The sequence below is a fragment of the Antrostomus carolinensis genome, unplaced genomic scaffold, assembly GCF_000700745.2.
Source record: "Antrostomus carolinensis isolate BGI_N321 unplaced genomic scaffold, ASM70074v2 scaffold9538, whole genome shotgun sequence".
NCBI classification, from domain to species: domain Eukaryota; kingdom Metazoa; phylum Chordata; class Aves; order Caprimulgiformes; family Caprimulgidae; genus Antrostomus; species Antrostomus carolinensis.
The window spans coordinates 23,030-36,279 of NW_010332258.1; the positions used below are offsets into that span (position 1 = coordinate 23,030).

At 43.9% G+C, this 13,250-nt stretch overlaps 1 protein-coding gene across 3 annotated transcripts in view; it reads right to left on the reverse strand.

The window, feature by feature from the left end:
• Nucleotides 1-10,215: 10,215 nt before the first annotated feature.
• Nucleotides 10,216-13,250, reverse strand: part of DRD2 (dopamine receptor D2) — a 7,541-nt gene continuing 4,506 nt past the window's right edge. The window contains exons 4-7 of one of the 3 annotated variants that reach the window (XM_010173442.1): nt 12,920-13,110; nt 11,964-12,050; nt 10,982-11,321; nt 10,216-10,409 (exon numbers count right to left, since the gene is read on the reverse strand). In XM_010173442.1, coding sequence (XP_010171744.1) covers nt 10,216-10,409; nt 10,982-11,321; nt 11,964-12,050; nt 12,920-13,110 — 812 coding nt within the window. The remainder of the gene's footprint in view (nt 10,410-10,981; nt 11,322-11,963; nt 12,051-12,919; nt 13,111-13,250) is intronic. The other 2 variants (XM_010173444.1, XM_010173443.1) reach the window with 2 other exon arrangements.

Below are 13,250 nucleotides of genomic sequence, written 5' to 3' on the forward strand. Positions count from 1 at the left end.
ATCTCTGCTCCAGGTGTATCGGCGTGAGCAGCATGGGCTGAATAGCAAGGATTGGTTCCTAGGCTCCCATTTCCTGAAGGAATCTGCATCTTTGTATAGTGTTGGCTTTTCTACTCACATTTTACTTCTGAACCTAAAGCTGACAGAGGACTCGGAAAGGGAAATGACTCCCAAATGAGAGGGTTTATTGCGTATATTTCAGCTCGTCTCCTCTTCACACTCTTCATGCTGAAAGATCCACATCTTTGGCTTTCAGCAGAGACTAAAAGGTTTAAAACTGTGTGTGGGGAAGGGTGCCACAGTGGGTTAAGGTAGCTTTCAGAGAGATTAGTGAATGAGGTCAGGATCAGGGGTGTGTGGAAGGTGCTGGGTGACGTGCCAAAAGCATGGAGCACGCAGGGGGCTCAGGCGAGGAGATTAGATGAGGTTATGGTCCATTTCAGACTCTTTGCCTGGGAGGCTGTGTCTGCACTTTCTGCCTGCTGTGAAGAGGCGAATGCATTCTCCCACTTCTGATAGCAGAAGTCACGTGTGCTTTGTGTTCACTAATCATCAGTCACGTCTCAAACTCATCCCTGTACTGGCCAGCTGTCCCTCAAGTGGGGCTCATTCGTGCATTCATTCTGCCTTTCTTTTCTCCGGGTGTGCCAGCCCTTCCTGTAAGCACTCAGGCTGTGCTTTTGGTCTCCTGATGGGATTCTGTGGGCTGAGCTCTCAGGGTGGGACTGTGCCTACACCATCAGTAAGGGATGAGTTCTCCATCCCTTCACTTAGGACTCTCAGCTCCCTTTCTTTTCCTCAGTGATTTTTCTCTTTGCTTACCGGATCTGTCAGCCAGAGAGCAGAGGTTTCTGCCTGCAGACAAAGGTCTGGGGTCTGCACAGACCAGGGATCTGATGGGCTATGTCACTGCAATGCTGCTTTGCCAGGCACTGACTGGCAACTCCTCAGAAGGTAAAAACTTCCCTATCAGAGTTTACTTGAAGACCTTCTGCTTTGAGGAAAGATGAAGAGACGAGATTCCCTGGAAGGTCTAAATAATCTGAGGGACTGGGTTTTGCTTGGTTTTGCTAAGACCAGGGCTGTCAGTTTCTTCCACCGTTAGCCTTCTCAAAGCCAAACAAAAATGGAAGAAAACCTAGAATATTTTCTATGCAGATCCCAAAAGAAACAAGTAAAGCCTTTGTACCACTGCTTGCCTTGCTGCAGCACGGACTCTGTTACCCTGGGTGTTGTGCAAATGTGACCTTCTACATCATGGCTTGGCCTAATTGTGTTTGTAGACAGGTGAAAGTTTAGGATCCACTTTATTATGCCTAAAACATAAGCATGGATTTCATAGTTCTGGAGACCATGTATTTGGGGTGAAAAGACAGCTGCAGGACAAGTCTTACTGCAAAAACAGCTTTTCTGCTTATGACTTAGCCTGTCTGGCATGCTTGTGCACATATACACAGGTGTATAGTCAGCTCCTCCTCTTGCAGGCAGTGAATATACTTCCTAAGGCCTCTGCTCCCACCTCTCACCTGCTGACTTGCTAGGATGAGCTCCCTGTGAATGAGGGTGCCCTACCCCACTGCTGGTGCCACTTTGGTGGAAGCCAGTGATTGTCACTGTGGGGTGACAGCTTTACTCCAAGGCTTTTGGTTTTAAATATCTGTTTCCAAGCACCTTGTTTTATTCAGACAGCCTTTCTTTGTCAGACTGGCTGGGCAAAGAAGAGTGTCTCAAAATTAGTCTGCTTCATGGAAAACTTTCCTTTGCTTTTTTTTAATTAAGAAGAAAGTAGCATTTACTAGCATTTTCCCTTTCACTGGTATCTCTGAATCACTTTCCTAGTATTTCACTCTCTGTAATCTTCGTGAGTGATTCTGGTTTCATCTTTGAAGTGATTTACTGAGCTTGTTTATCAAAAAGGCAATTGGAGATTTTTCTTACAAGGTGCCCTGAGAACTGCCACACAGATCTGAGTATTTCCTTTGATAGGTGGGCTCAGACACACAGGCATATCTCCATGGCAAAACAGGTTACAAAGCATTCACTGAGCCACAGTAAATCACTCTTTGCATAATCTTAATTCATAGCAAGTGCAAGGTAGGCATGTTAATGTAAACATAATGAAGGAATGTAACCTAGAGCATTTTAGTGTACAGCTGCCACCAGCTGAGAACATGCACAAACTCAATTACTGTAGCACAGTAAATTGCCAAGCCACAATAATTCAGTCATAAATCTACATCCCTAGGTTAATTTGGTGTGACTTTTGCAGCTAGACTCCAGCCTTTATATATATTGCAGAAGCTGATTCCCTGTTGTTCTGCACTTGCACTGCCAAGTGGGTGTACAGTGCTACAAAGGCACGAACGTTTTTCCCCGATGTCTCTGCTTTTAGCCAGCCTGCTCGTTAGATTTACATTCTGTAGCCCGTTTCCAAACTCACTGGTTTGGTTTTGGGTCAAACCCTTTAATTCTGTATCATTATCTGTACTCTTCCCTGCTGGTGAACCCAGCCCACAGCCCATAGGGAGGCAGAAGCAGTAGTTCAGCTCTTTAATATCAACTCCATGTGTCAATGAATTATCTCATGCAATGGATTTAATCCAGGCCAGACATGGGCACAGCAGTATGTTTTTAACCTACTAGTGAGAGCATGTGACACCATTATTTGTCAGCTTCAGACCAGGCATTGCCTGTCCCCTGCTGCGAACAAAGTCATTCTCATGCCATTACAGTGCAAGTCTCTTCAAAGGAACCATAGCAGCTGCTTTGCAATCTTGCTGGGTTGGGTTTGTTTTTTTTTTTCTAGCAAACTAGGAGAATTGTGCCTGATCAAAGTCACTTTTAGTTTGGACTAAAGCTATCCCAAAGGAGGGAGGCATATTTGTTTAGACTAGCACTGACTGTCCGTTTCTTCACACAGACAAGCTCTCAACTCATAACCTGTGCCTTTCCATCGTATTTTCAGCTCCTGGGTTTTCCTCTGCAGCCTTGTATGTTTCCAGCTAATGGTTTGACAGAGCTTTTTTTGCTCACTCTCGCGAGGTCTGCACAGTTTTTCTTTGTTGCTGTTTGCTCCTGTGTTGCTGTTATCATTGGAGACAAGATTAGATTTCTTGCTAATGTTAATTTTGGGTTTTCTTGCTTTTTCCGTGGTCCAAAAAGAAAATATGCTTCATGGCTGCATTATTGAATAAATATTAACAAGGGTTATTATGAAATGTTTGATGTAGCTACAAAGCCTGAAGTTATGACCTGATTTTCTCCCAAGCGAGGTTTGTAGCTTTTACATCTGGCCTGCATGCAATTGAAAGGGGCTGACGTGGTGGTTAAACCACAGATGAATACAGATAGGAGGCAGACAGCTCTGTAAGGACACTTGTCTTCCACTATTTTTTTTTCCACCCCCCACCACGTGCAGCAGTCACTATTAAAAGAGTGCAACATCAGCCTCTGATTTTGTTCCAGTGATGCTGAAGTCTGCTCTGTTTGTGAGGAGACGCTGGCCCAAAAGGGGTTAAAGACAGTGCAGCCTGGCTGGGATGTGCTGGGGAGAAGCTAAAGCAAGGAAGATGCTGCTGAAACGGGTGTGAGTGCAGTGACAGAGGGGAGGGGACAGAAGGCTTGTGGTGTGGGCACAGGGCTTGGAGAAACCAGCGTGTTACTGCAGAGTTGTGGTTTCATAGCTACCTCTCACCACCCACTTCTTGGGTGAGGTTAGAGCTGATGAATCTTTCACGTCTGAGACAGGGCAGTGGGCTGGAGAGGCTGATTTACCTCGTCTGTTCTATGCTGAGGAGACTCTTCAGTGAGGTGATAGCAGCTGAATTCCACAATGACCTCACAGAGTCTATCTGAATCAGCTTTCTGTGCATTCTGGTTTGCTTTACTTTTGCAAATCTCACTGCTGATGTTCAATGTGTCATATTCCTGTTACAGGTTACAAACTCCCCTAGCAGGGTGTTAATATCTCTGTAGTGACTTGGTTAAAAACAGGCATGATGGCTTCTGATGTAGAGCAAGCACAAAACCTCTGTGCTCTGTGCTCGCTTCCCTTCAGGAAGCCTGGCATAAAATCCTTCAGCTGAGGTGTGACGTTATCTTCCCAGTCTCACCAGAGCTGTGCATACAGTTGATTGCATGCAGCAGGGAAGCAAATGCTCAGCTTGGTTAAATGTGCTCACTTGTTTTCATTATCCCGCTTTTTTTCATGGGCCCAGCATGGCAGCTTGGGAAGGCAGAATGTTTTCCCTCATTTAAAAAGCCTGAATTTTGCTTTGCTTCTTAAGTTTCTTTAAATCCATTTCCGGGGCTTCTAATTATTCATTATACTTTCATTATATTTAGTCCACCCTCATAACTTTTTTCTTTGGTGGAAAAAGTTCTTATTTATGAGTCAAAAGCTATTTGTGAAGCAGGCAGTCTGGTATCGTCAGAAAGACAGCAGTTTGGGGAGCAGTTTTAATTATTAAAAGAAGCTTTGATTACAGAGAGCGAGTTAATTTAACAAGTGCAACTGGTTTACTTTTTTTTTTTTTTTGCTAGATGTGCAGAAGAAAGCATCTTCATTAATCTGTCAGGCCTGACCTGAAACTACAGGACTCGCTCAAATGCCCCAGGAGATGGACAGATCAGTTCTGGTTTATTTCTTTCCAGTGGTGTGAACGGTGCTGGGGTTGTTTTGTAGTCCATAAGCTCAGAAATCAAATTTTGCTCTAAGGGGGAACCTCATAGTAGCTGGCCTTTTATCCTGCCAGACTGGGGCTAGACACGCTGAAAACAAGCTGGTTTGTGTCCCTTTTCTTCATCTTGGAATATAATTTATTCTGTTGTGCTAGGCTGGGGGTGGGGGGGTAATTTGAGCACCTAATTTTCCATCAGTCGTGGTGGCATTGAGTTGGATCATGCATCAAGGAGAGCTAAGCTTCAGCTGGACTTAGTAGCTTTGGAGATTCTGGTTACTGTTACAGAGGGATTATCTCTCTGTTCTATGTTGGCTCAAAACTGAGTAGACCCAGACCTTTTGGCTCGTGCCTAGGATTCAAAATGCCATGAAAATGAAATTTCAGTTTGTTAGTTCTTGGAAATAGATAGATAGCTTTCTATCCTAGCAGTAGGAAGGAACTTTTTTTCCCCTTTTTTTTCTTTTTCTGTATAAAGAAAATATCTCAGAGAGAACTATCCACGAAGCCCAGTTGTGTGGCAACCTAAGATGAGGTTTTACTGTTGTGCTGATTAAGCCTGGCTGAGGTTCACGTGCCGCTATGGGATTATTTCTTGCACAAATACCAAATATTTCAGTAGGTATCTCGAGGAAACAGTGCAACAGTAAGCACAACATACATGTAAATATTCCTAAATGAAATAACAAAGTTCTCCAGCATAAAAGTCACGTGAAATGCAGAAGGAAAAAAAAAAACAACTTTGTGTGACTGCTCAACCTTGATATAAGCTACTAGACAGGGCTCAGCCACAGTGCCCTCTGCACTGCCAGCTCCACGCAGAGTCTTTGCCAAAGCCTTTTATGCAAGACCAAGTGATAGAGGTGGACAGCTGAAATACTCCCACTGATGGGAATTCTCAGATTAGGTGTGCTTAGCCCAGGGAAGTCCATAATTACTTTTTTAGGGCATGTTAACTTCTGTATAAAATGTAGTTAACTGTTTATTGTTGCCAACCAAACTCACAGAGGTTGGTGTTTATGTTTGACTTGTATATATTTGGTTTCCTCAGCTTTTACAGCTCAGTTAGACAAGTAGTGTTCCAGTGACAGCAGTGGCTTTCAATCCCCATTGTTGAGCCTGTACTGCTATGGACCAGATGTGAATGAGTGGTGCCAAAAAGTCCATACAGGCAGCTGTTGTGATGCCAGAAGTGCTGCCATGACTGCTCTTGGATAGGTACTTATCTGTTTTTCATCCCTTCCTCCTCCAAATCCTCCCGTTTGCTTCTGTCTAGAAGACAAAAGAGACCGAGAAATTCAAGAACATTTTCTTTTCTGTCTCTGTCTCTCTGCACCCTTTCTTTCCCAGGTCTGATTCTCCTAGCTTTAGTCTAGGCAAAAGCTAGAATTCTTAAGGATAGACTGGGATGAGGGAGAAAAAGAAAAAAATGCAACTAATCTGAAAAGCAAGTCAGAAAAAATCCAAGGTCTCCTCTGAAGGCCGTCTTTTCCTGTTAGGTTTTTGTACAATGTTTGTAGCATAAACCCAGATTCTGACCCCTTACAGCTAAAGGCCATTGATGCTGCTTCTGGTAGAAAGGAAGAAAGAAGCATAGAACATCGGGGTAGCTTGTTTAAGTCTCTATTTAATGACAGTGTTGCATGAAGACATTCGTTGGTGTCACATGTACTTGTGATGGGTGTTATACATTCTTGACTCTTCAGGGAGTCGTGTTTTCACTGGAGATTTTCACCACAGAGGTAGTGGCTCTTTTTTCTGGTTTTATTTCAGAAGGATTTAATAAGCTGGTTATTAGTACTAGTGTAATTAGTTTCCTCTTCAATCAGGAAGATAAACAGTATCATTGCAGTGGGAGCAAGCAGGCAAGCGCCAAATACAGTGCAGGCAGAATTCACTAGCTTCTTAATTAAAACCCGTTTGGAGGGTGCAGAGAGCCATGGGGGCCTTGGTGAGCTGTGAATCACAGGGAAGAAAAGCAGGAACGGGAAGACTCAGGAAGCAGAACTAAAGCTTCAGTTACAAATAGTGAATCACAAAATAGGAACGATAGCAAGGCCTTTTAGTTCTTCTCCAGGAATGAAGAAATTAAATCTTCTCACTAATGTGCTTTAAAAAACACATCAGTACTCTTACCATTGTTAGTGTGTCCCAGCATCTGGAGTCCTTGGGAAAGCAGTATTTTTTCCAGAGTGGAAGTAGCAGAGGGGACTGTATTTGCCAGGCTCAGATCTATGGGCAAGAGGCCTCAGAGTCCTGTAAGATGCAACTGACCTCTCATCTATTTCAGAGGTTTCTACAGACACCTTCCACCACAACGACAGGCTGCTTTTCATTGTCCCATGTGCTGTACAAACAGATTGCAAAGCCTGTCCTTGCTCTTGGTGTTAGTTTATTCTTTGTAAAGCCAAAGGTGATGATATCTTTCAGTCCTCTCTTGAAGAAAGTTATGAAGGTTTGATTCATGGGTGGAAAATGCTTTAGTTGGTTATCTTCAAGCATAGATGTTTTATGGGAAAGGAAAACCTGCTGCAGAGGAGATGACCAGACATGACATTACCACTTTGCCAAGGGCAGTGGGGAAATAGATTTTCCCACAAGATATCTCTGAGTCTGGAGTGTTAGGAACAAGTGGCTTAAAATATCACTGGGATGAATGATGGGCTGCAGATAATTTCTCCCAGCAAGTACTTAATCTCTAGGAAATGACATCTGTGTTTTTTGGTGCAAGTTAGAAAACATATGAAGGACATAGGCCCTTTTTCAGCAGCGGTTTTTTCCCCATGACATTTGGAAGAATTTTTCATCTAGTAGTTTGGGTGAGTTGAGCTATAAGGCTTTGCATCTAGATTCAGAAATAGAATTTTCAAACAAGATACACATTATTGGAGATTATGATTTCATCCTCGGTTAATAATGAACACAAAATAAAATTATGGCACAATGTTAAGACATTATTCACATTCCACTTATTTTGAAGACTCACGTCAGCTTTTTGGTACAGGGCAAATATCACCTGTGGCAACTTCCAAATGCTTTAAAGGTTTGGTTTTGGTTTTTTTTTTGGGGGGGAGGGGGGTTGTCTATATGCATATTATTTTCTGTTTTGATTCAGCTCCCTACCCCTTAATTCACGAAGTCAAACAGCACCTTTCTGCTTTGCAGAACATATTGTAAATACATTTGAAAACTGATTGGTAGCTTGTTACAGTTTTTCCACCAAAGAAACCTCCTGACTTTACGCTATTCTTTGAATCTTTTAATTAATACCAGTCTGAGTTGATTCCCATCACTGAGTGAATTTGCTTGGCTAAAATTGGAGGGAGAAAAAAAAAAAAAAAAGAGCAGATAACATGTGCCTGAGACATCTTGATTTAGCATTTCCAATTTTCTAATTAAAAAAGGATTGGAAAGTTTCCTGTGCTTCTGTAAGAACTGTTTTTTTCCCTTGTGTATTACCTTATTAACGCACAAAGGTTCCCTAGCTGTGCATTCCAATGCTGAGAGAGAAGAGTGACTCTTAACACTTTGTTCTGAGAGTATATGCTAAAATCCTTCACTAAGCTGGGGCACATGTAGGCTTCCGTAGGATCACTCTTCATTTAAACTTACAGCTATGAACAGACTTTGAAGAGCCATGTTCAAATGTTATACAAGTCCACGGGCCAAATACAAATGTGGTTAGTGGTCTCTTCCAGGAATACAAGGTTTAGAATGGACACCTTTGGATCAAGGTGGGACTCCTGTTTCCATTTCAGAAAACAGCTGCGAGCATGTGTTATAGCTGCTTGACATAATCTCTTCCTGACATACAGCTGGAACACATTCTGCCAGCACAGTCCATCCCACAGGAAAATGCTTTGTTAGCAATATAAGAAAACCAGACAATAAAAGAAACCCTGCTTGGCAGCAATCTTTATCTATCCTAAAGCAGAAAATATGTGAATAGTCCACAAACTGCATAGAGAGAAAAGGAATGATATTGCTCTCCTGGTTGTGTTTTAACATCTTTAGAAAACAGCAGGTGACTAGAACTTCGGAGCCTGCCTCTGCATATGGCTATTGTAATGAGCTGGTTCTCCACATCCTACATTAATTTCTATCCAGACCTATTTCCATGTCATTTTATTCATCTTACCATATTTTATTTACAGTGATATTACAAAATATATTGTGAACTGAGTACAATTTGTAAGTACAGTGTGGATTCGGCAATGCCAGGGTCAGCGTGGTGAAATTATGCTGTTATGTGTCTTAAATTGTTTTCACCCATGAAATAGAGATATCCAGAGGATAAGGGATGTTGGAACCTACAGACCTCTCCAGAGTCTAATTCGGACACAGAGCAGGTCCAGCTAGGGACTTTCTTGGGCTTTTAGTCTGGCTTTTTCCAAAACACACAGTTTTATCTCGTTTACTGTTAATTTAAGTTAGGCACGATGTTATGCTGCACTCTCTCTTATGGAAAGACAGGAAAATCATATCTGAGGTGGTCCTTGGCTTCATAGCGTCCTGAAGTTTGGTGAGAAGAAGGGGACCTAACTGGGCTGACTTGTTCAGTTCACATCTGAAACGGACATGGCCACAGATGCCTCACCTGGCACGCTGTCTTCATGTTTCTGCATTCACAACACTAACTCTCCTCACCTAGTTTTGTCACTTCTCATGAGAGACTGGAGATGAAATGCTGGTGCCAGAAATTACTGCTGGGCTGGCTGATGGTAGATGGTAGTTGGTGTCCTGTTTGATCTGAACATATACCATGCAATATGAAGTATCACTTCTTTAGTTTCCTTCCAACTACTTTTTGGCTTGGGCTTCTGTTCAATTAATCCTATTTATTCATATTTACACTCATGTAGTGGTCCCACATGAGACTTATGCTCCCCTTCTTCCTTCTGCCCATTGCTTGTAGGCCCACATTGTTGCAGGGATTGTATTAGTAGGTGACAGAACCTTCTTAGCCCACTTGGGGACCTCTTAAAAGTTTTTTCTCAAGGCTTCAGCAGTTTAATACTGGGTAAGTCAGCTCGAGGTGAAGGCAAAGCTATTGCATGGAGTTGCCACGAGCTCTGTCTGGCTCCTATTGCGAAGCAGAAAAGGTGGTCTTGTCTTTGGTGAGAGTTTTATCGATGGCGTAACACGCAAGCCGGTAGCAGCAGTGACCTATTGCTACCTTCACATGGCTCTGTGATGGTCTGTGTTTAATGCACTCAAGGTTAGATGGCCGCAGGCAAGAATCAAGTGAGTGTGTCTTGATTTTTGCTTCCTTTTTAAACACAGTGTGAGGGTAGCTCTGAAAAGTGCCCTTGGGATTAGCATGCCAGAGTCCAAACATCACCTTGAACCTCCCACATGAAGGTCCTCATTACATCCCCACCAAAAGGTGCGTGGGCATGGCACTGTTGTAACACTGTAGGCCTCAGGAGCCCTCCAAGAGCTCGAGACCTCCCCATGGCTGCCCGTCTGTGTGCGTGAATGGCATCGGCTTTTTTTTTTCCCCTCGTTCTTAAAAATGCGGTTGCTGTTTTTGTTTTTAACAGTGGAGGATCTTGATGAAAGCCTTGCGAAATTCAATGTTGAAGGTGGTGTAAATAATTGGGTTGACAGCACTGTTGACGTATCCCAGCCACGTAAAGGCGCTGTACATTGCTGGGGGGATGCTGCAATCGCAGTGCATGTTCAGGATGTGAGTGATGAAGAATGGGAGCCAGCAGATGATGAAAACACCTGCAGGAAAAGGAAAGAGACAGATTGTGATTGCTGAAAGCTGGACAAGTTTTGAGACAATGAGAATGGTAAGGCTCTTCTGAGTATAAAGGGAAAAGGTTTCCCTGAAGAACAAGCCTTTTGTTCGTTAAGTCTCACAGTCTATATTCTGAGTATCCAGGTACTAAAGAACTTCTTTGTTGATGGAATTAGACCGGTTACATCAAAAAACCTGGCCTTCAGAGGTGCCAGTTTCTTGCTGAGCTATGCTACCTTTTGTGTTCTAGACAGCCCGTGAGCTGTCTTGCCCCTGCACCCAGTCGTCTTTTGGCAGTCCGGACACCCCACAGATGAACAGGCTTTCTGAGCCTTTTGTACAGCCCTGTGAGCTGTTCTGAGCTGGGAAGGGGGTAGCCTTCCTGTTGGCAGCCTCTTGCCTGCTTGCCTACATATCCCCAAAGTTACCCAGAGAAGTAATCTCTGGGGTGGCCTGGAAAAACAGTCTATGCTGGACGTTCAGACTGGGTACCATACCCCCAGGTAGCTATTGGTTTTCTGCAGACACACAAGAGAAGGCCACAGCCCGCTCTCACCGAGTACGATGGCCAGCATCTGAGTGGCTTTCTTTTCCTTCTGTTGTGACAGTTTCCTCCTGCTCACAGCCTTGAGAAAGGCCCTCGTCTTGCCATTGGGCATAGACTGAATCTCAAAGACCTTGGCTGTGTGAGGTGATTCTTTGGCATGTCCATTCTTCTCTACTTTCCCAGGGCTGTCCAAGGGTGCCTGCAGGGTTGAGTTAGTGCCCTGGTTAGAACGAACTGGCAAGACCAACTGATGGTTACTTGGTGCTGCTGGTTTGATGGTGGTTTTCTCCGGGGGACTGGTACTGGACACCATCTCCATTTCCATCTCTTCTATGTGACTTTCCACCTCCTGGACAAGAATCAAATGTCCAAAACACAAAGACAGATAAATATACAGAGAGGAGCAATGAATGTTCTTTACAGAGTGAAGCTGGACAATCAGTCCCTCTTCTCCCTCCCTACGTTATTGGTAGATGCTTGGAGAAAGGCCTGTAAAGTGTTTACAGATGAGAATACTTTTGGGTAGGCAGGCTCAACAGAACTGCAGTGAATTCGACTCTCCTTTATTGCATGAAGAGGCTAAGAAATGGGAGAGATGCTGTCTGCACTCCCCATAGATTTTATTTAGGTTTTCAGAATAGAAATAAATAAAAATGAAATCAACAAGCGAAACCCAACAAAGCCAATGCAGTCCAAGACTTAAAATAAATAACAGAGAGGAAAAGAAAATCAAAGACCCAGAATGTTAAAATGTCATGGCTTTTACAGCTGATCTTTAGGTGAGCTTAGTCTGGCTTTTTGAGCACTATGATCTTAAACCCCTTGCTTCACTCTAAGGAATGGGAAGAATATTTAAATTTTGAGATTGAACGGTAACCTTTGTTCTTAGTTTATTTTTCTCTCACCCTACATAAATTCATTTTGCATCCTGAGAGGGTAAAAGAGGAAAGCTAAATGCTCTGAAAAGCTACCACTTCTCTTTAACACTCACCACTTTGCGCTTATTAACTTGGAAACTCCCATTGGACTTCACAATAACTGTGCAGAGCTTGACGTCTTCTGGATGAGTGCATTTGTCCTAAGGGGCAAGCACCAGCTCAGAAGTTACACAGGCAAATAGTAATTGGGAAGGGAAGCTGGTAAGGGAGGCACGTGGAAATACAAGCACAGGGCATGAAGCAGGAATTAATGTGTGGCTAAGGTGCTCAGAATGATGGAAAACTACTCAGAAGAAGCAGTAATGGAGGCAAGTATCCCTCGTGCTTTTCACCAGAGGAGGGAAACCACAAAGATCTGCTTGTTTCAGTCTATCCCCGTCTCACTACCTCCTTTGCTTGACATGACACTGGCCTCTGAGGCACTGCAGTTTGGAGGTAGTGCCTCTGGGACTATACGTTCCTCTGGGTTGTTTTGCATGTGCTGCAAGAGCAGTGTTTTGACAAGCAGTCTCATACTTAACACGCTCAGCTGGACTCTGCTTATATAGTTATATATCTCATGCTTTGAGAGGCTGTTTTCACTGCAGAGCTACCATTACCAGCGATGTTGTTTGCGCCCCAGCCACGCAAACGATTTCCATTGAACTCCTTCGTCACAACAGCAACACTGACTCGGAAAATAGTGTAGCCTGGGTACCCCAACCCAAACTCAACAGAGCCAGAGGAAATGCAGTCTGGTTAATGAAGCAGCTCCTAACGCAGACCTGCCGATGAAACGTTCCCTGAGATCCAGGGAGGCCTGTGAAACACCAGCCAGTGACCTGGTAATCCAAAGTGTGCAGCTGGGACTCCAGAACGGCACAGGACACAGCATTCACCTTTGTCATCCAGTATTTCACCTAGTCCAGCCAGTGTCATTCGGGGAAAGGAGGAAGTGCATTGAGAAATGAAGCGGAGCAGGAAGGGGAAAGGACAGAGGCTGCGGAGAGCAGGGCAGGGGTTTAGGTACCTTCAGTGGAGCTTGCACGTCTGAGTCCAGGCCGTGGCTGCTGCGCTTGGTGTTGACACGCTTCCTGCGCTTCCGGAGCACTATGTAAATCTGCACGTACACCAGCAGGGTGACAATGAAGGGAACGTAGAAGGAGACGATAGAGGAATACACAACAAAGGCAGGATTGGCAATGATGCACTCATTCTCATCTGGAAGACAGAAAGTTTCAGGCTCGTTGTCCCTACTGCTAGGAGCTAGCACCAGCTTTCTCTTCTCGCTCCCTCTTTCAGGAGGTGCAGAGATACCCAGAGAGTAAAGGACTTGGGTTCTAGGGAGGAACACCATGTCA